We start from the raw sequence: 27,118 nt of genomic DNA, 5'->3' as shown, positions 1-27,118 counted from the left end.
GGTATGACACCCATTTTATGTCATGCTTTGGGGAGTTTTCAGAGTATAACTGATGAGGTCTTGATACAGCAGACACCTACTACTTGCTTACCCGTAGATATGAGAATAATCATATTGATATTAAATTATTGCCTCCCCCAAACTCTTAAAAGATTGTTTGTGCTTGTTTTGTGTAGTAGATCCCTTTTCATTTCATAGACATTGACATTAGGGCTGGAAGGGACCTCGGGAGATCATCGAGTCCAGCCCCCTGCCCAAAGGGCAGGAAGTCAGCTGGGGTCATAGGATCCCAGCAAGATAAGCATCCAATTTACTCTTGAAGGTGTTCAATGTAGGTGCTTGAACCACCTCCGCTGGCAGACTGTTCCAGACCTTGGGGGCTCGGACAGTAAAGAAATTCTTCCTTATGTCCAGCCTGAAACGGTCTTGCAGGAGTTTGTGACCGTTCGACCTCGTCATCCCTTGGGGTGCTCTGGTGAACAGATGTTCCCCCAGATCCTGGTGGTCACCCCTGATAAACTTATAGGTGGCCATCAGATCACCCCTGAGCCTGCGCTTTTCCAGGCTAAAGAGTCCCGTGGCTCTCAGCCTGTCATCATAAGATCTGTTTTCCTGACCTCTGATCATGCGCGTGGCTCTCCTCTGGATTCTCTCAAGCTTCTCCACATCCTTTTTGAATTGTGGAGCCCAAAACTGGACTCAGTACTCCAGCTGCGGCCTCACCAAGGCCGAGTACAAGGGGAGAATGACGTCCCGGGATTGGCTCGAGAAGCATCTATGGATGCACGCCAGCATTTTGGTCGCTTTACTAGCCGCAGCATCGCATTAGAGGCTCATGTTCATCTTGTGGTCAATGATGACCCCCCAAGTCTTTTTCTTCTGTAGTACTAACCAACGTAGCACTGCCGAGCCTATAAGGGTGCTGCAGGTTTTTCCTCCCAAGGTGGAGAACCTTGCATTTTTCGGTGTTAAACACCATGAGGTTCTCATCTGCCCATTTGCTGAGCTTGTCCAGGTCAGCCTGGATCACCTGCCTATCTTCTGGCATGGATGCTTTGCCCCAAAGTTTGGTGTCATCGGCGAACTTGGCCAGTCCACTCCTGACTCCAATGTCCACATCATTAATGAAGATGTTGAACAGTATGGGTCCCAGGACAGAGCCTTGAGGGACCCCACTGGTTACAGGGCACCATGATGAGTGACTGCCATCAATCACAACCCTCTGGGTCCGACCACAAAGCCAATTTCCCAGCCAGCGGATCGTGGTGGAGCCAAGGCCACAACTGGGCAGTTTGCCGAAGAGGTGATCATGGGATACCAGATCAAAAGCTTTTTTGAAGTCAAGATATATGACATCAATCTCTTCTCCCTTGTCCAGGTGATAGGTCACCTGGTCATAGAAGGAAATGAGATTGGTCAAACAAGACCTACCCGCAACAAACCCGTGCTGGCTGTCCCTTAGAATGTTAGCCTGGGCCAGTCCCTCAAGGATGGCCTCCTTAATAAACTTTTCTAAGATCTTCCCCAGGATAGAAGTCAGGCTAATGGGCCTGTAGTTAGCCGGATCCACTCTCCTCCCTTTCTTGAAGATCTGCACCACACTGGCCGTCTTCCAGTCTTCGGGCACTACACCAGAGTGCCAGGAGTTTTCAAAGACCCGTGCCAGGGGCTGGGCTATGACGCTTGCCAGCTCCTTGAGTACCCTGGGGTGCAGATTGTCAGGGCCAGCTGACTTGAAGGTATCCAGCTTCTCAAGGTGTTCCTTCATGAGGTCAGCATTGATGGAGGGTAGGGGATCCCCCTCACCCAGATTTCCCTGTCCCATAGCAGGCATGGGCATCCCGTGTGACTGATGAAAGACTGACACAAAGTACCTATTTAATAGGTTGGCTTTTTCCTGGGTGTCAGTTGTCAGTTGCCCCATCTGGTTTAGCAGGGGTCCAACATTGCCCTTGCTTTTCCTCCGGCTCCCCACGTATCTGAAAAAGGACTTTTTGTTGTCCTTGATGCCTGAAGCTAGTTGGAGTTCAGTTGCAGCCTTGGCTTTCCTGGTTTGGTCCCTGCAGGACCGGACCAGCGCGGAGTAATCCTCCTTGGAGGTGAATTCCGTCCTCCATCCTTTGTAGGCTTTCCTTTTTAGCCACAGTAGGTCCGCTAGGTCTCTGGAGAGCCAGGGGGGCTGCTGTGCCTTCTTGCTGCCTTTTCTCCGTGTTGGAATAGATTTGCTGCCTTTGACATTTTTAAGTGCCCTTGAGTAACTTTTCACACTTTTTGCAGCAACCAGGAGGGTTGGCAATGATCTGATTTTAGGTAAAAACTGTCTTATATGACATTAGGATACGAGGCTTCAGATTTTTCAGTCAAATCATGTAAACTGGAAATTTAAACTTGTGTTTATAAAAGGTAAGTATGTGCATAATTGTTTATATGGACAGGGCCCAAGGCACAACCATAATTAGTAAATTCTGAACCCTCCAAGAAGAACAAATGAGAAGTGCACTTCTTTGCTTTAGCATGTTATTGAGCTGAAATCTCACATTTCAGTGCTTCGGTATTGATTTATTTATTTGATTTTCTGAGGCATATGATGATGATGATACTGTCTAAGCATTATTTTTAAAAAGGACAATAATTATATACTGGTATTGGATCTTTGTAGTGTGCCCCAAAAGTATGTTTGTAAACTGGCATCATTTATTTTAGTTTAGTCTTGTCCAATTTTAACCAAATGGAAATCAATACTGCTTATGGATATCAGTGACTGGATTGTAGAATGAAGTGAACTGGCATTGTTACAAAGAACAGCCTAAGAAAAGTTTATATTAAAATAGACTTGTATCCAGACATTTATTCTGAATTTATCAATTTGTATAATTATGTGAATTGTATGTGGCTACCTCCTTTGTTTTCTTTTTCCCAACCTTCATCTGTCCTTTATTACATGTGTATAAACACAAGCTATTGTTTGATGTGTGTGTATGTGCGTGTATGTATGTAAAATACATGCTTAGATAATGGAATTACAGAATTTAAAAAGTGTTCCCATTACATTTGAGATTTCTTTTTCTTTTTTTGATTTCAGGTGTGTAGATTCCTGTGGTTCTTACTGTTCATCATAATCAATGTATAATATTTGCTTTTCCCTCCACCCCCCCAGATATGTGTCACAAAGATGTCTACACGGAACTGCCAAGGAATGGACTCAGTAATCAAACCCCTGGACACAATTCCTGAGGACAAAAAAGTCAGAGTTCAGAGAACACAGAGCAGTTTTGATCCATTTGAGAAACCAACTAATCAAGTAAAGAGAGTTCATTCAGAGAACAATGCGTGTATTAACTTCAAAACTACATCAACGGGGAAAGAATCTCCTAAAGTCAGACGGCATTCCAGTCCCAGCTCTGTAAGTCTACCCTACCATTATTATCTGTACAAATACCAGTTTCTGATACTAATATACCAAATACTTAAATAAATGACTGTAGAAATCAACACTTTTGAAAGTCTTTTTTTCCTGGTATTAAACATAATGCTAAAAACATTGTTTAAAAAACCCCCAACATTACATTTAATTAGTCATACCATTTGACATTTTCCAGCTAGTTGTTAATTTTATTCATCATTTTCCTGATCATTTTCACTTTTAGGTTTGTGTGGTACTGCAATGCTGAAACATGGAGCTTGTTCTTGTTTTCAGTGGAACTTTAAAATACAACATAGAAACATTTTCTCATAGGTTTAGATTTTATAAGAGTTTATTTTAATGAGACCTAAATCTTGAATCAATTTACAGTATTTTATACATTTTAAAATGTGCTTTTATTTTAAATTAAATATAAGTGAAAAAGAATGTTATTTTGCAAAACAACTATGAGCCATGTGTGAAGAAAGAATGAGAAGGGGTTATGTTATCATATTAGTTTCTCTGTCCAGTCAAATGTAATACTTCAAGAGAAGCTAGGTAAATAAAATATATCTTTTATAAATTATGCCCAGATAGACGTACCATAGGAGACCTTTACAAATTATTGAAAAATTGTGTTTTCTTTTTTGCTGTAGGAGAATAAATCAATAGTAATGTGACCTTTGAGAGCGAAAGAGAGATTATAAATTGAAGAAGAATGCTAAACATTTTGAAATTTGGGCAGGAATATAATTTAAAATGTTGATTGTCTTTCTGCTGTGTCCTCTGGATAAAACAGCGGTTTGAACAAATTCTCACTTTCTAAGAAAAAATATCAGAAATTTCTCTTCTGTAGCTGAGCTTTGGTTAACTTGTATACTTAGGAGATAAAAAGTTATGTCTCATGGGGACTGTTCTTTTAAGGAAGGGTGACATTTTGAAAGGGGCTATCCATACAAAAATAAATTTGCTTTTCTGTCAAAGTGTCATGTTCTACATCTACTGCCACAGATGTCTCCTGTATGTTCCAAGTCAGTAACAAGGTGTTTTTCAGATTGAGCATTTAGCAGCTAAAAAAATAACTACTATATCTATTATTTCTTTAAAAATTTCAGAGTAGAATATGCTGCTTACTATTTCTCCTTATTTTCCATTCCTTTTTAATAGTATTTTAAGGTGGTTCTGTGCAGGTTTCTCACTGCTTGAACTACATTCAGCATTCTAGCCTGAATGCTTGAAGAGTAATATATACCAGAAATGTAAAATATCTATCAGATAAAGCAAAATATAAACAACAACCTAATCTCAGCTAAATGCCCAGTCCTTCTCTCATTGAGGACAATTATTCAATTACTACTTTAGTACAGGCACCATTCTGCTATAAGTAACTGCAAAACTAAATATTCTTTTTAGAGTTCTCCAGAGAGGAGTGCGTGTGTTGGTGTTTGGGGGAAGGGGAAGGGAAAGAGTGGTCTTTCCAACTCCAAACACCACTCCAGACTCTGAACACCACTTCAACGCCATCTCTGTGGGAAAATCACCTTGCTGTTGCTGTGTAGTTTTTAAATAATATCAATTTAATTTGCCAGCGATCTGTTGGGCCTCTAAGTCCGTCTCCCTTCTGATGCAGGATTGTTCTGTGTTCTGACCACTATTTTTAAAAGTCCCAAGCAATAGGGCTTGCACTATTTTTCTGTGGAAATTAAACACCAGTCTAACCAAACACAGTGCTGGAAAACTACCATAATACCAATCAACACTTTCTATTTCGGGCATTGCTTTTCTCTCTCTCCTTTTCTACTGCTTATGGCACTGTATATTTGCAACTTTCAAATACTGGAGAGCTTCTGCCATGTGTTTTCCCACTTTCTCTTAGGTATTATCTCAGTGAATTTTTTAAATCATTGCCTTCTTGTTCTTTAAAGTTCTGTTAGTTCATCCTTATCTTTTTTGTTAATAAAATGACCATAATTAATATTCCAGAAACCTTGTAATCATTATTAGGAGTCTACCCAACTCAAAGAGGTAGGCAGCTGATTTTGTGGGCAAATAACTGGGCCGGTTGCCATTTTTGTGGGCTGATCTTGGGGGCCCCCCCTTACACCTCTGATTGCTGGAGAAGGCTGTCATGCAGCCCTGTCCCTTGCTGCTGATTGGTGAAGAGGGCTGGGGCCACATGACAGGCCTTTCAGTCAATCATCGGCAAGGGGCAGGTGCTGCAGTCATCTTGCCTGCTCTCCTTTGTGCTGGCAGCCCCCCTCCCTCTTTCCCCTTGGTGGGCTGTGCAGCCAGTATGACTGCTGCCTTCTACTAAGGAACCAGCATTTTATTTTTAGCAAGTTTTTTGTGGGGCCAGATTTGTGGACATTTCCCAATTCTGCAATATCTGCAAAACTGCAATTTGAGTAGGTCCCTAATCATTATCTCTACACATGTCAGAGTGGGGGTGGCTCTCTTTTTTCTTTCTGCTCTTCTGTTGCATATAATTTGTTCTTCACTGTCAGCCTTGGGTCCCTTTCACCACTACTGTTTTCCAGGTTTCTCCTGCCCATTGATTTGAATTTGACATGTTTTTACAACTGTATCAGATGGCCTTTTTTCAAAGTTCTGATGTATTTATTGTAGATCCCTTTATAGTGGTTCTACACATTGTTTTTCTCTAGACAGCCTGATTTTAGCATGTGATCATGTTTCTCAAGCATTGAGACATTTTCTATATGTAGTTCCATTTGCAGGCTCTTTCTGCTGCCTATTTGTTCAAATTTATGTTCTTTATTTCCTTACTTAAATCAAGTTTAAACAAGGAGCTCTACTTATTTAAAAATAAAATGTGCAGTATTTCACTGTGTCTCTTAATTAATTATATACCTATTCCAATTTAGTGTGTGGGACCATTTCTTGGTTGTGCTTCCTTTCTTAGGTTACATCTAGAAAAGCCCATTCCCTAACTTCTGATTGAAATTAACTCAGTCTCCTTTTCCATTGTTCACGTTTGCACTAGCAGACCATTATCTGGTGCCTCTCACTCTTCCCTATTTACAGTAAAATATATGTTGGTTTCAGACTTTTCAGGAGCCATTTAATGAAACTGTACTGATGAATATATGTTCTTTTAAACTCCAGCATCTTTTATTTGGCCTCTCCTAGGATTCCCATTTCTTGGTTGATTGACTGATTTTTCTATGGGTTATAGTTTGATTTTAATACTTTCTCCACATATAGTTTCCTGGATTAAAGTATTAACTAGTAAACATACATGTGCTCTTAGCCTCACACACACATACAATTCCACTAACTTAATTGGGATTTCCTTGTGCTTATGTTTAACTTTTTGCATAGAGACTTCCAGAATCAGTCATTGCAAAAGTTTGACATGGGTTTGACTCTCTTGTTACTTAGCACACGTTTGTGGGGCAGATCCCTGGGAACTTAACATTCTGTGTTTTGAGTTTCTGGCTGAGTTGATCCAGCTTTCTTTTTTCATAGAATTTATAGACATTAGGGCTGGAAGGGACCTCGGAAGATCATTGAGTCCAGCCCCCAACCCGAAGGGCAGGATGTCAGCTGGGGTCATAGGATCCCAGCAACATAAGCATCCGATTTACTCTTGAAGGTGTTCAAGGTGTTTGAACCATCTCCGCTGGCAGACTGTTCCAGACCTTGGGGGCTTGGACAGTAAAGAAATTCTTCCTTATGTCCAGCCTGAAACGGTCTTGCAATAGTTTATAACCATTTGACCTCGTCATCCCTTGGGGTGCTTTGGTGAACAAATGTTCCCCCAGATACTGGTGGTCACTCCTGATAAACTTATAGGTGGCCATCAGATCACTTCTGAGCCTGCGCTTTTCTGGCTAAAGAGCCCCATGGCTCTCAGCCTGTCGTCGTAAAGTCTGTTTTCCTGACCTCTGATCATGCACATGGCTCTTTTGGCTCTTCTTTTGGATTTCTTCTAATCATTTTGTTTTTTATATGTTGCATTGTTGTCTAAAGCATACAACCTCATTATGGAATTCTGGCTTGCTGGTTCTGTAAATACTTCTGGCATGTAGATTATACCCATCTAGACTGACATTTCAGATACAAAAATCACCCTACTAAATTTGTTATGCCCTTTGTCATAATCACTGTAATTTCAGTTTCAGTTCTGGTTCTGTGTGTTTCTTTTAAGCCTTCCATTTATTCACAGATACTCTGACAGATGAATAATAACTTTATCCTTTTTTTTCCACTGTTGTTTCATACCATTTCCTATTTCTGTCTTGCTCAGTATTATGGAAGTGCATATTATTATTTGAAGATTATTTGAATCTGGCCAAAGTATTCTTTCATCCTTTTGCATATTACTGCCTAGATCATCTCTTCATAGTTTCATAGTTGGAAGGGTCAGAAGGGACTTGAGCAGATCATCAAGTCTGACCCCCTGCCATGGCAGGAAAGAGTACTGGGGTCAAATGACCCTGGCAAGGTGTTCATCCAGCCTCCTCTTAAAGATCTCCAGGGTAGGAGCAACCACCACTTCTCTTGGAAGTTGGCTCCAGATCCTAGCCACCCTGACAGTGTTTAGTCTGAATCTACCCTGTACCAGCTTGTGACCATTATTTCTAGTCACTCCTGGTAGTGCTTGGGGGAACAGGGACTCCCCCAGTGCCTGCTGGTCCCCTCTGACTAGTTTGTAACAAACCACTAGTTCCCCCTCGGCCTTCTCTTGTGGAGGCTGAACAGGTTCAGGTCCCTTAGCCTCTCCTCGTAGGGCCTGCCCTGCTGCCCCCTGATCATGCAAGTGGCCCATGCAAGTGGCCCTCCTCTGGACCCTCTCCGTGTTGTCCACATCCCTCTTGAAGTGCGGCGCCCAGAACTGGACGCAGTACTCCAACTGCAGCCTGACCAGTGTTGCATAAAGGGGGAGGATCACCTCCTTGGACCTGCTTGAGATGCATCTGTGGATGCATGACAAGGTATGGTTGGCCTTCCTGGCTGTGTCTCCACACTGTCAGCCTATGTTCATTTTGGCATCAGTAATGACTCCAAGATCCTTTTCTGCTTCTGCACTGATGAGAAGGGAGTTCCCCAGCCTGTAGGTATGGTGCTGGTTCTTCTTCCCCAGGTGTATCACCTTACACTTGTCAGTGTTGAAACCCATCCTGTTCTTATCTGCCCACCCCTGTAATCTGTCTAGGTCCGATTGCAGCCTATTCCTCCCTTCTAGCATGCTCACTTCCCCCCATATCTTAGTGTTGTCTGTGAATTTGAATAGGGTGCTTTTTACCCCCTTGTCCAAGTCACTGAAGATGTTTTTCTAAGAACATAAATAAGAAGTGTCATGCTAGGTCAGACCAATAATCCATCTAGTTTTACAGTGTCCTATTTCAGACAGTGGAGTGCAGTAGCTCCTCTCAGTCCACCCAACATGCTGTTCCCCAGGAAACAGAGGCCTGGGGAACAGCATTGACTGGGTGACCAGGGCATGAGCCCCCGGCACTGACCACGAGGAGGCCACTGAAATGGAGGTGTGGGGAGAGTGGGGGGAGGGTGGAAGTGCTGGAACGACAGTAGGGGACTGTGCTCACCCAGAAGCTGTTAGATCCAGGTCTGGATTGCCTTGGTAGCCTTGCTTCCCCCTCTTCCCTGTCCTCTGCTTCCTGACAACAGTTACTGTGTTAGCCCATTCAGAACCAAAATAAGGCTGTTACAACCAGAATAAGGCTTTTACATGCAGATAATTGGCACCTCTGAGATGGTTCATAGATTTCATGGACATTAGGGGTGGAAGGGACCTCGGAAGATCATCAAGTCCAGCCCCCCGCCCAAAGGGCAGGAAGTCAGCTGGGGTCATAGGAGCCCAGCAAGATAAGCATCCAATTTGCTTTTGAAGTTGTTCAATGTAGGTGCTTGAACCACCTCCGATGGCAGGCTGTTTCAGACCTTGGGGGCTCGGAAAGTAAAGAAATTCTTCCTTATGTCCAGCCTGAAACGGCCTTGCAGTAGTTTATATCCATTTGACCTAGTCATCCCTTGGGGCGCTCTGGTGAACAAATGTTCCCCCAGATCCTGGTGGTCACCCCTGATAAACTTATAGGTGGCCATGAGATCACCCCTGAGCCTGCGCTTTTCCAGGCTAAAGAGCCCCATGGCTCTCAGCCTGTCGTCATAAGGTCTTTTTTCCTGACCTCTGATCATGCACATGGCTCTCCTCTGGACTCTCTCAAGCTTCTCCACATCCTTTTTGAATTGTGGAGCCCAAAACTGGATGCAGTACTCCAGCTGCAGCCTCACCAAGGCCAAGTACAAGGGGAGAGTGACGTCCTGGGAATTGCTTGAGAAGCATCTATGGATGCAAGCCAGCGTTTTGGTCACTTTAGTAGCCGCAGCATCGCATTGCAGGCTCATGTTCATCTTGTGGTCAATGATGACCCCCAAGTCTCTTTCTTCCATAGTGCTAGCCAGCATAGTGAGCCTATAAGGATGCTGCAGGGTTTTTTTCCCAAGGTAGAGAACCTTGCATTTTTTGGTGTTAAACGCCATCAGGTTCTCATCCACCCATTTGCTGAGCCTGTCCAGGTCAGCCTGGATCACCCGCCTGTCTTCTGGTGTGGATGCCTTGCCCCAAAGTTTGGTGTCATCTCGTTGAACTTGGCCAGTCCGCTCTTGACTCCAGTGTCCACATCATTAATGAAGATGTTGAACAATATGGGTGCAAGGACAGAGCCTTGGGGGACCCCCTTGATCACAGGACACCATGATGAGTGACTTCCATCAATTATAACCCTCTGGGTCTGACCACGGTTAGTAGAGTAGAGGGTGAATAAGGCTGATGTGGGAGAGTCTCTACTGTGAGCTTCCAGCCCCTGGGTGTGCCCATGCTTTTGCAGGTAACATTTTGCCTGTTTGCTCTCAGCACAACCCACTGTCCTCCTCCGTCTTCCACTCTTTTTGCCTTGAGCACAGAAATACCTATGATGAGATGACTGGCTCTGTGGATGCAGGAAGACCAGTGGATGTGGTATGCCTTGATTTCAGCAAGGCTTCAGATATTGTCTCACAATATTCTCACAGGCAAGCTAAGGAAGTATGGGCTAGATGAATGGACTATAAGATGGATAGAAAACTGGCTGGAGCCATCAGGCTGAGAGGGTAGTAATCAATGGCTCGATGCCTAGTTGGCAGCCGGTATCATGTGGAGTGCCCCAGGGGTCATTCCTGGGGCCAGTTTTGTTCAGTATCTTCATCAGCCATCTGGAAGCTGGCATAGAGTGCACCCTCAGGAAGTTGGCAGATGACACCAAGCTGGGCTGGGCGAAACAGCACCGTTCCATTTTGACTTGCTTTTCGATGGAACAGTGTTTCATTTCTCATTTCATTTTGATACAAAACGGACAGTGGTTTTGAATCGAAACAAAATGCAAAACACAACACTGTTCCATCAAAATGCAAGTTCGATTTTGTTTCATTGAAACAGTTTTACTGTCTTGACGCTATTTTGATGTTTTGCCCATAGGCTATTTAGGAGGAAGCATGAAACAGCCTATAACCTTGTCATTTTGAGACCAATTCAGATGAAACTTGCAGGGGTGATAGCCCCTTCGGAGGCCACAAAGCTTGCCAAGTTTTAAGGAGACAGATGCAGGGATTTCTGGGGAACTGCACCTCAAAGTGTTGAAAGCAAAACTTGTGTACCATGTATGTGTTAAGCCACAGTGGGGTCAAACTACAGGAATGGTAGCCCCTGCTGAGGCCACGAAGCCTGCCAAGTTTCAAGGAGACAGGTGCAGGGGTTTCTGGGAAACTGCACCTTTAGGCTGCCAACAAGCAAAACATGTGACATGGGTGGCACTGTGTGTATTAAGGCACAGGGGGATGAAAACTGCAGGCCTGCTAGGCCTGCCTTGGCCATGAAGCCTGCCTGCTTTCAAGGGGATAGGTGCAGGTGCTTCTGGGGCTCTGCACCTTTGGCTGCTGACAGGCAAAACTCGTGACATGGGTGGGTGACACCAAATGTGTGCTAAGGTGCGCCCTCACTGGCACTGGGGCCTCTATACAACATGGTAGTGTGCCCCAATGGGGTCTCCTTCTCCCCTACAGCCTCAATCCAGTCCACCACTTTACATGACAACAGGTATAAAATAATCTAGTAACTGAGCACTAGCACAGTAACACCAGCAGCATCTCAGGTAGCCAAACTGTCAGAGAGCCCTTCTTTCCTTTCAGGTAGGAGCTGCTGCTTCTCCATCATGCCTGTTAAGGTGCACCCTCTGTGTGTGTGTGTGTGTGTGTGTGTGTGTGTATTTGTGTTACCCTCTGGTCAGGCTGGGGTGAGGGGAGGGTGGGGGATATAGCAGCACAGGGAGAAGTGGAGAGGTACCTTGGGAGTCAAATGTCCAGCAGGTTGCAGTGTGTCAGAATTCTACTGTCTATATTGAGTCCATGAGTTTCTGTACCTACTACCTAGAAGGCTGATGAAGTTCATAGACCTGGCTCTGAAAAGTGTTTTGTAAATTCAAAGAAGGTAAACTCATCACCAGAACTGAATCCAACTTCCTACAGCTCAAAACACAAAACCTGTCAACTCTCTCCAGTACCCACACAAACTGCACACCAGAATCTATCAAAGACAACAATACCCAACTACCTGTGGGGCACATTCTGCACCAAAAAAGCACTGTCTCCAGTTTCTCAGGCCTTATCCTGAGAAGGAACAATTTACAAACCACTTTTCACAGCTGGGCCTATGAACTTCACTTCATCAGCCTCCTAGGTACAGAAACTCATGGACTCAGTATAGATTAGACAATGGAATTTTGACACACTGCAACCTGCTGGACATCTGACTCCCCAGGTACCTCTCCACTTTTACCTGCACTCCTACATCCCCCCCTCTCCCCCTTCCCGCCACCCTAGCCTGTTCCTCACCTCCTGACACCTCCATTTCCATTTTCACTGACTGGTTTCTTGCCTACATTGCATGCCAGGCCAGCTTCTGGCTTCTTTACTATTTCTTCCATCCAGGACCAGTTACCTGCCTGGTGGTGGGGTCTGGTGGTTCTGGACCCCCATTATAGAAGCTGTGCACTTGGCCCACATTGGCAGTGCCTGTGGTGGAGGAGACTGGCTAGTGGTTATATATAAAAACAAATATAGAATGTATATAGGAAGAAAGATATTTATAATGGATATTATATGCTGCAAAGCTTTAAAGGTATAGAAATAAAGTATAAATGTATTTCCTTTCCTATATAAATTAAATTCTATAGTAATCCTATCCAATATAAGAATAAAATTAAAAAGAATAAATCAGTGAATAGACACACCAACTACAGGTGCTTCCTCAGCCTGACAAAGGGTTTTTCAGGCAGCTAAGCTGAGCTCACCTGGAGCCTCAAAACTCCACTGCAACCAGCAAGCCTCAGGCCTGTCAAAGATGTGATAGGTCTGGGATTTCCCCAGCCAGGACTCTGTGTGTGTGTTTAGTTGTAGGTCATGGGGCTTCCTACCTGCCTTACACCAGGGGATCATTGGTCCTGTTATTTATGGGGCTGTCACGACACCAGCAGTGTCACTGGTAACTTACCCCAGCAGGGTGCAGTTTTAGTGGTCATGCCCAGGTCATGCTCCTCCTTACCCATAGCCCGAGCCCATACCTCCAAGTTTGTCCTGGCAGGGAAACAAGCTCAGCAGGGACATGTTCTTCCCCTACTGGCTGGTGATGCAGTGAATGCCCCCTCCAGCTGAGAGCGGGACAATAACTGGTTTTTAAAAAATGAAAAAAAGGAGATAGGTGTGGATGGTGTGAGAAAAGTGGCGTTTGGTCCGTCTGCACCTGGAGCTTGGGAAACCCCAGCAGCAGGAGGCTCACCTTCAGGAACACCAGCTGCTCCACCAAACCAGCATTCAAGCAGGTACAGTGGGTTGTCCCTATATCCCCAGTGATGCTGAACACCCTCTTGCTCAGAACACTGGTCAGTGGATAGGACGTGTGTTTGCGGGCACCTGTGGCCAGATCCAGCCACAGGTTGCCCAGTAGGCTAAGGGGTTGCACAGCAGTGCCTTCACATCCTCAGCAAGATAGGCAGCCACCAAGGCCTGAGCACTACCTGCCTGACGGTGGGGTCTGGTGGTTCTGGACCCCACTATAGAAGCCATGCCTTTGGCCCACATTGGCAGTGCCTGTGGTGGAGGAGACTGGCTGGTGGATGGCATGCTAGCATGGGACAGTGGATTCCTCTCTTCCATGTCCCCCCGCCTCCGCTGTTCTGCCTCCCTGACTCTCTTCACCAGCACCTCCGTCCATTGATTCAGGGTTTGGCTGCTGCATACACTGCCCTTCACCCTTAGGTCACATATGGTGGCCAGCACATGGACCGTACTGGACCACAAGGGATCGAGCCATTTTCTGATGCCCTCCTTCACCTGCCACCCTAGTGCCTGCACATCTGGTGACAGCGGCTTACCCCCGCCAGGAACACTGATCCCCTGGAAGCTCTCTATTTGGCTCTGAAGTTCCCTCACTATGGGAATCATCTCGCTAAGGAGGGCATCACCAGCGCTGAGGGTCTCAGTGGCCTTAAAGAAGGGCTTAAGGACCACCAAGATCTGGAAGATGGTATCCCACTCAGCTCTGTTACAGCTCCTCCCTCAAGTACTCCCTGCATGCCTCATACAGGGAGGGCACCACTGTCCTGCTGAAGGTGGTGTGTGCAGGCACTTGGTACAATGGGACCACAAGTGCCATGAGCTGCCTGAACCCTGGCCGCTCAACTAAGGAGAAGGGCTGGCCATTGACAGCAAGCATTTCCCCAATGCTCTGAGTGATCTCGTCCTTTCAACACATCCCGCTTTCTGTCCACCTTTCCCCAACTGTTCCAGGGTGGCCTTCCTCTGCTTTGGGGGGATAAGGGCTTTGAAGCGAGATGGGGACATCCCTTTGGGCACGCTGCTGTTGGTGCCAGACTGAGGAGGACCAAGCGCAAGGGGGTGGTGCCTGCAGAGATGCATCAGCATCCCTGTGGTGCTCGTGTTTTATTCCATTGCCCCAGGTGGTTTTGGCTCAGCAGTGCAGACAGATGGCGTATGTGGGATCATCTGCCAGCTCAAAATGATCCCAGACCACACTACTCACTTGTTTCTGGGGTGCGGGTGCATGTGTGGATGCTGCTGCGCTTTCCTCCTCCTCAGCAGGTAGAGGCACAGCAAGAGGAGGAGCGGACTCAGCTGAGCCGCTTGCCTTCACCTGTACGTCAACCTCCTCTGAAGTGCCTTCTGGGGAAGGAGACCTGGCTCTTGGGGGAACTTGAGGGGTGTGGAGCACAAACGCAGATGATTCCCCCTCCCTCCCCTGAATTTCCCTTGCTAGGGCACTGAGATCCAGATCCAGCACCAGCTCTTCCTCTGGCACTGGAAGGCTCAGCATGGGAAGTGAAATTGGGTTGGAGTAGGCTGCCATGCTGGTGCTGCTGCTTGTTGTTGTTGTCGTGGTGGTGGCGGGGTGGGTTGTTGCTGGTGCTTGTGGAGGGAAGGCAGTCTTAGGCACAGGCAGTGACACTGGCACTGCCCCCTTCTCCTTGCTGCTTGTAGCAGCCTCATCCCTTATAGCTGGAGGAAAGAGGCAGTTTGATGTGGGGAGTAGAACTTACAACTCTCCCTCTACCCCCTCTTCTGCCCGTCCCTGAAGGCTGGCCACCTCCTTTCCATTAGGCTTCATGGTATTTCATGTCTTCCTTTTCTACAAATATATAAATGTATTTGCATTCTTATATAAATTAAAAAATAAAGGTGTCATGCAGTGAAGGAATGTATGAAACCAAAAGAAATAGGTCTTTCTCCCTATATAATTTCAAAACTGTAGGTGTGGTACAGTGAAGAAATATATGAAAACCAATAGAAATATATCTTTCTCCCTATATAAATTCAAAAATGTAGGTGTGGTACAAAGAATGAGTGTATGAAAACAAATATAAATATATCTTTCTTCCTATATAAATTCTATAATGTATGATACATGCTACAAAGCTTTAAATGTATAGAAATAAAATATAAATGCATTTCCCTTCCTATATGAATTAAATTCTATAGTAATCCTATCCAATGTATGTATAAAATTCAAAAGAATAAATCAATGACTAGAATAATAAAATAAAAGCACCTAGAAGAAAAAGGTATTCTGAAATCTCTCTTGCTAGGCTAGCGAGTTGGGAATCCTTTAGAATATCAGTGCTGCCAGCTGTAGTTGTCTGATGCTGAGCTGCTGGAACACGCAGCTCAGTAACTGACACTAAGGCAGAAAGGAGGGCAGTTCAAATGTTGCCTTTTATGCTGTTTTTCCATCCCTCCCCCAGAGCACTGAAATTGAAAAGGACCTCAGGGAAAGATGACAGTCACTGGCCAGCTACACAGTCAATAATGAGAGCAGTCCTTCCCCACTCCCTCTCCTTAATTTCTGTTTCCCTGCAGGCAAGCCCAGTTTTAGCTTCAAAACTTGAAACATTTCGTTTTGAGGCTGTTTCGAAGCCTTCGACTGGCTGGGCAGCAGTTCTGCAGAAAGGACCTGGGGGGTTACAGTGGACAATATGCATTATGCTACTGTACAGTAAACATCACAAAAAACCCGTTCACCAGCACTACTGAACAGTAACTGTAGTTACTGCACATTTAGTTAGTACTTCATTAAGCAAGTATTAAAATAAATACGCAATAACTACTGTGCATTAATGAACGTCTAGACATGCCCAGTGAGTAGTTAAATTGTGAAACTCATTGCCATGTGAGGTTCTAAAGGCAAATATTATAACCAAGTTCAAAAGAGGTTTAGAAAAATTTGCAGAGGACAGGTTCATCAGGAAATATTAAACAGAACAGCCAGGCATATATCCTCTGAGAGCCCCAAAACTATGATGATTGACACCAGGGAGGGTATGACAAGAGATGGATCACTCTAGAAATGCCTTGTTCATATACGCTCCCTCTAAACCAGTGGTTCTCTACCTTTTTTAGACTCAAGGTACCCTCCATAACTTTTCCAAATCTGGTGGAACCCCAATTTAGAACTATTTCAACAGCATAACTAGGTAGAATCATAGGGCATTTATACACACATTTTTTGGTCCCGCAACATGCCAGAGATCTACCGCTTTGGAGCAGGCTCGATTAACCTGTCTGGTCCACACGCGAGCTGATGTGCACTGCATGGTGTAGCAGCTGAAAAATGTGTGTCAGCTCACAGAAAATAGCAGTGGTGCACTTTTGTACTAAAGCACCTTCTATGTGTTTTAGTTCAAAAGCGTGCCACAGCCATTTTATCAGTGCTAACATGTATTTCACTGCTAATACAACTGCAAGTGTTGCAGCACCAGGAACTTTTCAAAGTGCCCGATGCTGCAGCACTTGCATGTCTAAAAATGCACACAGGAAATTAGGGCTGGAAGGGACCTCAGGAGGTCATTTAGTCTAACCCCCTGCTCAAAGCAGGACCATCTCCAACTAGATCATCCCAGCCAAAGCTTTGTTTAGCCATGTCTGAAAAAACCTCCAAGGATAGAGAGTCTGTAACCCTTCTGGGTGACCTGTTCCAGTGTTTTACTACCTTCCTGGTTAGAAAGTTCTTCCTAATATCTAACCTAAACTTCCTTTGCTGCAACTTGAGAAAATTGATCCTTCTGTTATCTGCCACCACTGAGAACAGTCTAGCTCCATCCCCCTTCAGGTAGTTAAAGACTGCTGTTAAATCCCTTCTTAGCCTTCTCTTGTCTAGAGAAGACTGAGAGGGGATTTTACTGTTCTACAGCCACTCCCCAGGACATTGTCAAGTCATATTCAAGATGCACAGAAGATGGGCCTTAATCAGTGTGTTACTGTGACCATTGATTTCTAAATCCTACCAATCTACATCCTAGAATTTAGAGCAGAACTCAAAAGAGAGCTTTCTGAAGACAACATGCCTTGCTACACCATTCAAATTAAAGCTGGATAGAAACCAGCTGTAGAGTTGGTACACATTTTCAAGCACTGACTTTATAGCTGGTTACCTCTTAATAGCTGGATAGTCACTTTTGTCCTATGAAGATTACTTTGCACATATAGCTGGTCTAAATATATTTAGCAATTAACCAGTTAATTGTGAAATATATCTAACATCATAGGTGATGCATGGGGAGGCTTGGGTGGGGCACATGTCCCCCCTAAAATTGGCCCTTGCTGAGAAGCAGCAACAGCACATCTGGTTTGCCACCAGCACTTCCACCAGTGGCAGTGATTGGCTGCTGGGGGACGCCCTTCCCCCCCACCCCTCTGGTGATCGATTGCTGGTGCCCCCCTAGAGCCTGGAGGCACCAGTCACCCATGTCTAATATGTAGTAGGTGCCAACCACACCATCCTTGAGAGAACATCTTTAGAACATCCCATTCTTGTATTAATAGCTAATTCAGCTATATGGCAGTTTTCAAATTCTTTGTGTTTCTGTGTGTAGATCAAACTGGCTTCACAAGCATTCAGCTGGTGGCATTCTTCTTCCATGTACCCCATACCTTCTGTTAACGTTAATAGGAGGTAGTCTTGCACGTTGTGAGTAGGAACAGTACACAGAGGAATTTGTAAAATTTGCAGCTCTGTTTCTGCCATTCAGTTATTAAATAAATTGTTTGTGATCATTAAGCACCTTTTCTCATTTAAATTAATATTGCACCTCTCCACAGCTATGCAGAACTCCTGGGCTGTTAATTAGTGCTGTAGCATATAATTAGAAATCAGTGAGTTGTTTTTTGGTCTGCTTAGAATTTACAAAGGAAGCTTTTAACTTTAAAAACCTTGTGATGTGTATACTCATTTTGTTAAACTATGGTATTTCATTTTGTTCATGTTCTTCCACTTTTTATTAAAGATCAGATTTCCCTGCATGCAATTTCATATTATTCCTAGTAGGACAAGTTGATGGTGTTTTGTTAATATGCATTAGAATTCCTGTTTGGTTAATCTTAGTCTATTCCTTTGGGCATAACAAATCTGTACATAAAAGTATGCATATAGCTGTCTAGGTAAATCGTATTGTTCTTCATTCTAGGACAACCTAAAATTTAGCAGACAAAATAATGGTAATTAGATCAACTTCATCTAGTATATTTTGGAAAATGAATTCAAAATATTTTGATACTACACCTTTCTTAAGTTAGTTCCCTTATCAGCATTTTACAATCTAACTACTTTAAATAAATGCTTAACCTATCTATTGGGTAAGACGCACACATGCACAAAATTACACCTGGTTATGCCATAGAAACAATAAACAAATTGGAGAAAAAACACAATTTTTTCATATCTATCTATCTATCTATCCACACCTCTGGAGACCTCTGCTTGCTTGTTTCAGGCAACCAGTCAGAGTGCAAATAAAGTGTTATGGACAGACAGACTAAGGCTTTCCAAATATTAGAATGTCTTAGTTGAAAAAGAGGATTTTTCAGTGTTTGACGGCCAAATTTTAAATGTATGCTACTTGGACATATGACCATAACTATATTTTCTTAGCCTATTGAGAAGTATTCTTTACTTTGATAAATAGCTTATTCTCATCTAGAATGCAGTACTGCATTAACTGGTGGGGTTTTTTTAGATCTAGCTAGTCCCTTTGTATTCCTTTTGGAACCTGTAATGTCTATGCCATAAATGTTAATTAGAAAACATTTCCAAAATGCGCACTTATCCGTTTCACCGATTAAATAAAATTGATTCTATTATAACTAAATGCAGTGAAATGCTTATTTGCTGGTAGCATCGTGTTTAGAGAAAATTTTAGCCATTGTCCTATATGATTAAATCAAATTAAATGGATAACCCAAGTATAATGCACTACTGAGTTTTCTCTAGCACTTTTTGAGATTTGTTTTGTTTAAAAGGGGGTTTTGGGAAATAGAAATCTTTTCTTCTGGTGTAACTTTCATTTTATTTTTAGCTAGATGCTGTGATTTTGAAACGTATATGGTTTTCATATTAAAGCCTATTTTTAATAAACATTTGAACTTTGCTATATAATAACTTCTGTGTAATAGAAACTAAATGTGTTGCAAGCTTGCTTAGCACTAAACTGTCAGTAGGAGGGCAGTGGAGAGCATGCTGTGTTCGGAGCATGGAACCATCAGCTGCTACATACCTCTTGATTTTTAAGTCAGGGCTATCCAGCTTCTAAGCAACAAGGGCCACACGCTCCCCAGACATCCCCCTTACTGCTGCACTGTGTGCCCATGCAGGTACCTAAATCTACTGCTGCACTATGCACTCATGAGGCCCTGGGATCACACGTAGTTCCCTGTGCCACACCACATTGCACTGTTCCACCCCCTGAGATGGGCATGGAAAGTGGAAACCAGTGGAGGGAGGGAGAGCCCAGTGACTATGGCTGCTGTTGCAGCTGGAGCAGTGGTTGGAGGGGAGCCCAGGGGTCACAAGCCCTTGCCAGAAAGATAGCCCTGACTTGAACATTTCCTATGTCTTTCCCTAATTTGTGGTCCATTCGTGGTTATTCCTGAGGGTAATTCCAAGTTCCAAGGTATTCATCTACATGTATGGTGACTTCAGAAGCGTTGTCTGAGAGAATGCCCCTCAGGCAAATACTTTAGCTAAATATGAGATCTGAGAAACTGGGCCTGACAGATAGTTCTGAAATGAGACAAGAAGAGTTGATGTCTTTCCCAGGCACTTTAATAATCAGGAGACTAGAGGAAAAGAAATGGTAGCAAAAGACTCCCTCCAGCCCTCTTGCAAGGTTAAGGACAGACATTCTAAAAGCCTAAGCCTGAATTGAGTCAATCTTTGCAGGTTAATCTAACCTGGCTAGGCTAAATCACTTTGTAATAGCACAGACATCCACTCTGGACTAAAAAAATGCTGGCACATGCCTGCAGTGTCTCACGCTAGAAGCCAGGGGGCGCTAGAGCATCCTTCCCCTCCTTAACAGGTCTGAGTTGAGGGGGCATGGCCAGGCCTTGGCAGGACGCTGTGATTAAGCAGAGGTCCCTCAGCCCTTGATAACAGAGCATTTATCAGCTCTGTTATTCAGCATTTTAGCACCTCATCAGAAAATAAAAGCTCACACATTAGTTCAAGCTCTTCTTAAATGGCTTTTTCTAAAGGAAGGAATGCAGAGACATTATTAGCTAAGCTGTTGATTAGCTCTAAAAAGTGCTGTGGGAGAGAGGAGGAAGGGATCTCTGTTTAAGCAGTGAGCAAGGGGGGCACAGGGAAACCAGGCAGACCCTGCTGTGCCTACAAGTCTCTGTCAGAGCTGCAGCCAGGGAGCATAGGGGAGGGGCCCGCCCTGCTATAGAGCAGAGTGCCTGGGCCAGGCCAGAGAGCATGCCGGGATGCTGGGGGAATCTTATTTAACTTAAACCAGCAGGGGTCAGGGACAGATATTGCATAAACCAGTTTGACCCAAATCAGGTAAGTCTGATGCTGCATTGTCCCAGGTTTATCTCAAACCACTTTCAGGCATTTTCAAACTGGATCACTTAAACCAGTTTATGTGTAATGTCTGTCCCTAGCCCAAGAGTTGAGTGATGAGCATTGCAGCGCTTCCTTCTAGACCTTGACAGTCCTGAATTTGGGTGGGTGTTGGAGAAAGGGGTGAAAATGGGGAATCAGAGCACTCATTCGCAACTGCAGTTTGGCTATTCATTTCTCTTTGTGTCCCGCAGGCACTGTTCTTGGAAAAAGAGTTCATTGTAACAAACTAGCACCTGAGTTGGTTTGAAGTTGGCTTTATTTTGCCTTTCCCTTTTCTCTCAGATTTTCCATAAGATGGATTTATTTCTCTTACAATGTGTAACAAAAACAGACAGGTCTTCAATTTTCATTTTGAATAATTTACAGTGGATTTGTGAGCATAATATTTTTCCCCCGAGGATAATTTTTTATTGAAGTTTAATATCCTGTAGTTAAAAAAAAATCTATTTAAAACTTAGGCTCAGGAGTGTGATTGTAAAGTGTGACATTCACAAGCTGTTTTGTGGATATGAAAAATGCATGAGAACATAACCCACACATCTTGTATAAGAATAGTCAGGTGGCTCTGGATGTAATTTTCCATTAAAGTTTCCTTTACCAAACTGTACAATGGCTTTGAAGAGTTACTGGAGAAAAAATGGTGTTCCCATGGGAATGAAACACAGACTCCTCACTACAGGATTCCAGATTAAATCTCTTCATTTACATACATTACAGGGTAATTAAGTGGTCATTTGAAATGACAGTTAAATTGACCCTGCTGGGATGCTTTAAAACAGATTCCCCCCATTTCTTTTCATTTTAATTGCTTATAATACCACCCCTTCATTTCTCCCTATTTAGCATACTTTTTCTTCTCCCTTTTTTTGCTTAAGGCTTCTATGTTCTGCTGATCAGCAACAAAAATGACCTCTTTCTCATAAATCTGACTCAGTAAAGATTTCTCCTTCATTTATACCTGTGTAGCTTCTGAGCATTGGGTGGCTTGTCAGTAAATACTAGGTTTTTGACCTCATCAAAATTACTCTTATTTTGGTGAAAGCTTTGGTGGAGGAATGCAAGCAAGTCTATTTTTGTCAAGCCCGCGAGGTCCCTTCCAGCCCTGGTGTCTATGAAATCTTGCTGTCATTCAGTCCCCTGCATTATAGCTGTGACCTTTGCGTTCAAAATTCAGTTTAGTTTAGAGTATATAATAGAAGGCACAACATTTGTCAAGGTGATATGGGCAAAGGAATTTTAAACTCAGATTCAACAGGGTGAAAAATGTTCTGTTTTTAGAGAGACATACTTTAATTACATAGGTAACCTATGTAGAAGGAAAAGAAACCTCGAACAAGACTATTTAAACTGGCAGACTCCTCTTCAAGGGGGGAGGGAAGTAAACCTTGATCTGCTAATATACTATCTATAATGAGTACTTTTATATTTTTGGGACAGGTGGTAGATAAAAAGGTCTTCTCTCTCTGTCTGTCATCAGCCAAGGTAGCTAAAAAGATAACGGGTAATCATACCAGGATCATGCTACTTTGTTATAGTTTCTTTTTCTCCCTGTTTGAAATAAGAATATGTTCTCTGAGAGAAATTTCCTCCAAACATGTTCATTAATTCTTCATGGGCTAATCTTTCCTTCCAAAGTTGCAGATTTTGTCTGACCATCAGGTATCTGAAATACAGGAGCTGCAGCTTTAGATGCTTGGAGGTACAGGGAGGATCCCATAAACGGTTTTCTGGAAAATATAGAAATATATATGTATAGCTTGATAATTTTTACAACTTGATTCTGAGGTCCTAAGTAAAGTTACCTGAATTCCTGTTTTAATGCTTTCAGTTAGTTTTTCAGCTCATATAATAGGTCTGTGGACTTCAACTTAATTGGAAGCACTATCATCTCTTTCTTATATAATTTCTTATAATTTCTTATATATTTTAAATTCCTGCTTTTATTGTCAAGTATAAGCATCATCCAGGTTTTGATTAAATTCTCTATTCAAAATTGTTATGGTAAACATACTTTTTTCTTCCTACCTGTTACTGTTTCATATTTCTGTTTATTTTCTTGATTTGGATTGGTGCATTTGCTGTGATTTAGAATGGGAGAGTCTTTACTTTTGACCAAAAAATGGGTCAGGGTTGTGTCCAGTACATTCTTTTCTGTACATTAAGTATTTTCCATTTGATAGAATAATATAATCATTGAAGGCAATCAAATTATTTGTATGGGGGGTTGCCTTAAATTCATAAAGTCATCTTGGATTCAGAGAAGTACAATATGCGTGTAAGTCTCTACAGATGTGTGACTTTATATCATACCTAAAAAACATGTTTCTTAGAAAACATGGAAAATATTGCACAGAAGAACAATGATTGATACACAAAGAAGGATCAATTTTCAGGGGAAGCAAAACTGTCCTTTTCTTATTCACAGTGAATCCTTCAGTGCACAGCTGGAATATAATAAGCAATAAGGAAGAGTAACAGTGAAGGAGAAAGATCAGAGAATAATTATGGTTGAAGTCTTCTTACCCAGTGGGATAGTTGAATTGGCTGAAAATATCTAACTTTACAAAAGCTCAGGTCACAGGCAATGAAATTGCTTGCATGCAAAAAGTTCAGCCGGTCCGTTAAATCCTTACAAGATCAGGGCATTACCCAATAGGTAATAGCTTCAGAGTGGGAGATGCCTTTTGCTATGAGATCAGTGTTTTTGTTTTGTTTTGTTTTTTTACAGGTCCTGTAAATCACTTTCCTAAATATTCACATAAATTTAAAAAGGAAAACAACTAGGCTAAATTCAACCTTTAGATGAACTTTTCATATTTATAATAACTTACGCTTGTGAGCATTGGCAACGCATAGGGATTTCATGTGGGTTCATGTGCACCCCCTGAGATCAGCCATGCACACCCAGGAAGTGCCAGCCAGGAAACCAGGAGTGCTGGTGGAAGTGCACTTCTGGTTTCTCCACTGGCTCGGTGATCAACCGCTGGGGAACATTCCTCCCCCCCTCCCCAACTTGGCAATCTGGTGCCCCCCGCCCAGACTCGGGAGGCACCAGTCACCCATGCTTGTGAGGGACCAAAATCAGTCTTCACATGTATAGTCAAAGATACTTCTCATACAGAGCACCTGTAGTTTCTTATCCACATATTCCCCATATTTTATGACAGTTGTTCTTCAAAAAGTTACAACTTTGAACAATGACTAGAATAATATATCCACCCACTGTGGATTTAAGGTGAGATTTTTTTTTTCGTTGTATATTTTATGGGGAGGAATGAAGAACTGAAAAGGGAAAGAAATCATTAAAAAAATTAGTTCAGTAGATCACATACGTTTATTCTAAGGACTTTTCAGTGTTCTGTTTATGACATTCCTATCTTTAAAATTGTCTTGTTGTAACAAGTAAAGATGAATTTAAATAGAAAAGAGTTTATAATACACTAATACAGGGTTGTGAAATATATGCCTGTGGAGTCTTATAATATGGCCTGTGAGTCACTGGACCAGCTCTATGTGCTGGCCCCAGACCCACATGCTGCATGTGGTGAATGAGCTACACCACCACACCCAGTACAAAGCACAGGGAGTTGATTCAGGGCACTTGCTGCGTGCAACCCCCTAAAGTGGTACAACCCCTGTGCTGCCTGCAGTGCTAAGTGCGGCCTGCCTGTTGTGGGCAATGTACACCCTGTTCCAGACCCATGTGCTACATGCATAGGCACAAGCCCTGCAAGCCCTGAGGTGGGTGTGTGCTGTATGTGGTAGGCTGGATCTGGGGCTGTAGGTGCTATGCAGGTGCCAGTTCCAGTTCAGCCTACAGACCAGCCCAGTGACTGTCATCTGGCCCACAGGGCTGATAACTTTGACACTCATACAGTAGTACAATAATGATACAAGAGTACAATAGCAATACAGAGAAAATCTGGAGGCATGCATTTTGCTCTCCAAAATGCTAAAGAATAATCTATATAAAAATGAATAATAAAGGGAGGAAAGAAACAAACTTAGATTATCTGCATGATTTAGACTAAAAGTATGATAAAGTTTTACCAAATGTAGAAATTATCTTTTTTTTTAAACATGTCTACCTCTGCATCCTGTCCAACCCAGATATTACAGTATTTTACTTATGCAGGGAAATGAAAATATACAAATAAATAAAATGGATTACTAAAATGTAAACATTTGCCATCTTGAATTATAAAATGTAGTCTAGAGCAGGGGTGGGCAACCTTTTTGCCAGTGATGGACCCTGATTCCTCCCCTGCCCCTGCCACTGCATGCTCCTGATTTTCCATCTATCCCCTATGGCAGGGGTGGGCAATTATTTTGGGCGGAGGGCTGCTCACAGAGTTTTGGCAAGCCATCGACAGCTGTATATTAGGCAGCCGGGGCAGATAAATATTAATTTTCTAAGTTTTTTTTAAGGGCCCTGCGGGCCAGACAGAATGGCCTGGTGGGCTGCATGTGGCCCAAAGCTCACATTTTGCCCACCCCTGCCCTATGGCTACAAAAGTGGTTGTCACCATCTTCTATATTCTCCCTTCAGGTATTTGAAGACTGTTACCAAATCCCCCTTCAGTCTTCTTTTTGTCCTCCGTATTATATAACCTTAATTCTTTCAGCCTTTCTTCATAAATCATACTGCCCAGGCCTCTAATAATTTATGTTGCTCTCCACTGGACTCTTTCCAACCTGTCCACGTCTTTCTTGAAGTGTGGGTCCCTGTCTTGCACACACTACTTCACGTAAGGCTTCAAGTGCCAAGCAAAACAGAAGAAACACTTACCTTCATTTGCAAGTGACAATCCTGTAAATACAACCCAGTATATTGTTGGCTTTTACAGCAAGATCACACTATTGGTTCATATTCAGCTTATGGCTCACAGCAGGTGTGAATACAGAGGGGGTGCAATAGTGTGGATGTGCCCCTCTTTCAGTTGATGATGCTACAGGTGCAGCCACTGGGGACATAAAAAAATAATTTAAAAAGTCCCTGACTAGGGTAAGGATTCCATTCCCTTTCTTTCCCTTCCTCTCCATGCTCAATGGCACTTCCCTTCCCAGCCCCTTCCTGCTGTCTTGCTCTTCTTTCCAACACTCAGGGCCAGACACAGGCATGGGCAAACAGGCAGCTGTCTGGAGCCCAGACAGAAAGGAGTCCCAAAAATGGTAATTTTTTCCCATTGTCCGGTTATTATTATCACTGTCTCTGACGAAGGGGGGCCCAAAACTAAAAGTTCACCCGAGGTCTCCAGGAGTCTAGGTATGGCATTGCCATCACTGCTGCTGTCCCTGGCTGCCCTGGGGGCCTGAGGGTGGTGGGGCATGGAGGCAGGGGAGGCTCCAGAGGAGCTCCTGGCTGCTGTACCTGAGCTCCATGGGGAAATGGGTTTAGCCAGGGACAGACGGGTGCGCAGGAGTGTGTTTTAGTGTCACGGCTGCACAGGTTGTTGAATATGGGTGAAGATGTGTGAAGAAAAGTTTGTGAGATGGGGGTGTATATAGACATATATTTTTGCAAAAAAAGCAGCTGCTAGTGATGGGTGGAGCAAAGCATCCCATGAGGCAGTCAAAATGGTCATTTCTACTGAATAATCCAGTAGATCAGGCCATCTTGTTTATTCTGCTAAAGTAAGGTTTTGTTCCTGTCTAATACCTTGTGTGGCGAAGGCAGCAGGCCCCCAATTGGGGAGTAAGTCAGAGTTACATCTTTAAACCAGTATTTTTGGCAGCTTATGTATGGTATGAGCAAGTGAGTTTGTGATTGTAGGACTAATAATTGCTGATTTACTGTGTGATAGTGGGTTAAATGCTGCCTGTTTCTTATTACTGTCTGAAAACAGTAATCATTCTTAAGATGCCTATACTGTTGTTATTAGGACTGTAAATATAAGTAAAGTTGTGAGAATAAGCAAATGACATGGGAGAAAATTCAGGGAACCACACTATATGCTGTAAGCTATTTGGAAATCTAGTGACGGAGGGACCTCAAATAGTTGTTTTGATGCTTTTGCAAATGTGTATTGTATTTGGTAGGCTGCTAACTTTCAGCTTCCCTTAGCACATGTTGCCTGGTGATAACCTCTCATAGGGCAGGAAGTAGCAGAGTAGGTGGTTGGATTGGACCATTCTCCTTTGGGTCTGGCCTCTGTGCCCAAAAACAAATTTTAGGTTAGAAGTTTACAGATCAGGAAAGCTGTAATGAACAACTTAGTATTTCTACCCTT

General features: G+C 43.3%; 1 protein-coding gene across 2 annotated transcripts in view; it reads left to right on the top strand.

Annotated features, from left to right (window-relative positions):
- Positions 1-27,118, top strand: part of CDK14 (cyclin dependent kinase 14) — a 614,101-nt gene that overhangs the window by 145,598 nt on the left and 441,385 nt on the right. For both annotated transcript variants that reach the window (XM_090047105.1, XM_090047106.1), the window contains one exon: positions 3,158-3,403. In XM_090047105.1, coding sequence (XP_089903231.1) covers positions 3,158-3,403 — 246 coding nt within the window. The remainder of the gene's footprint in view (positions 1-3,157; positions 3,404-27,118) is intronic.

This window comes from Crocodylus siamensis, chromosome 5, assembly GCF_052110815.1.
Source record: "Crocodylus siamensis isolate JL-2025a chromosome 5, ASM5211081v1, whole genome shotgun sequence".
NCBI lineage: Eukaryota > Metazoa > Chordata > Crocodylia > Crocodylidae > Crocodylus > Crocodylus siamensis.
This window is presented reverse-complemented; position numbering and strand designations above follow the sequence as displayed.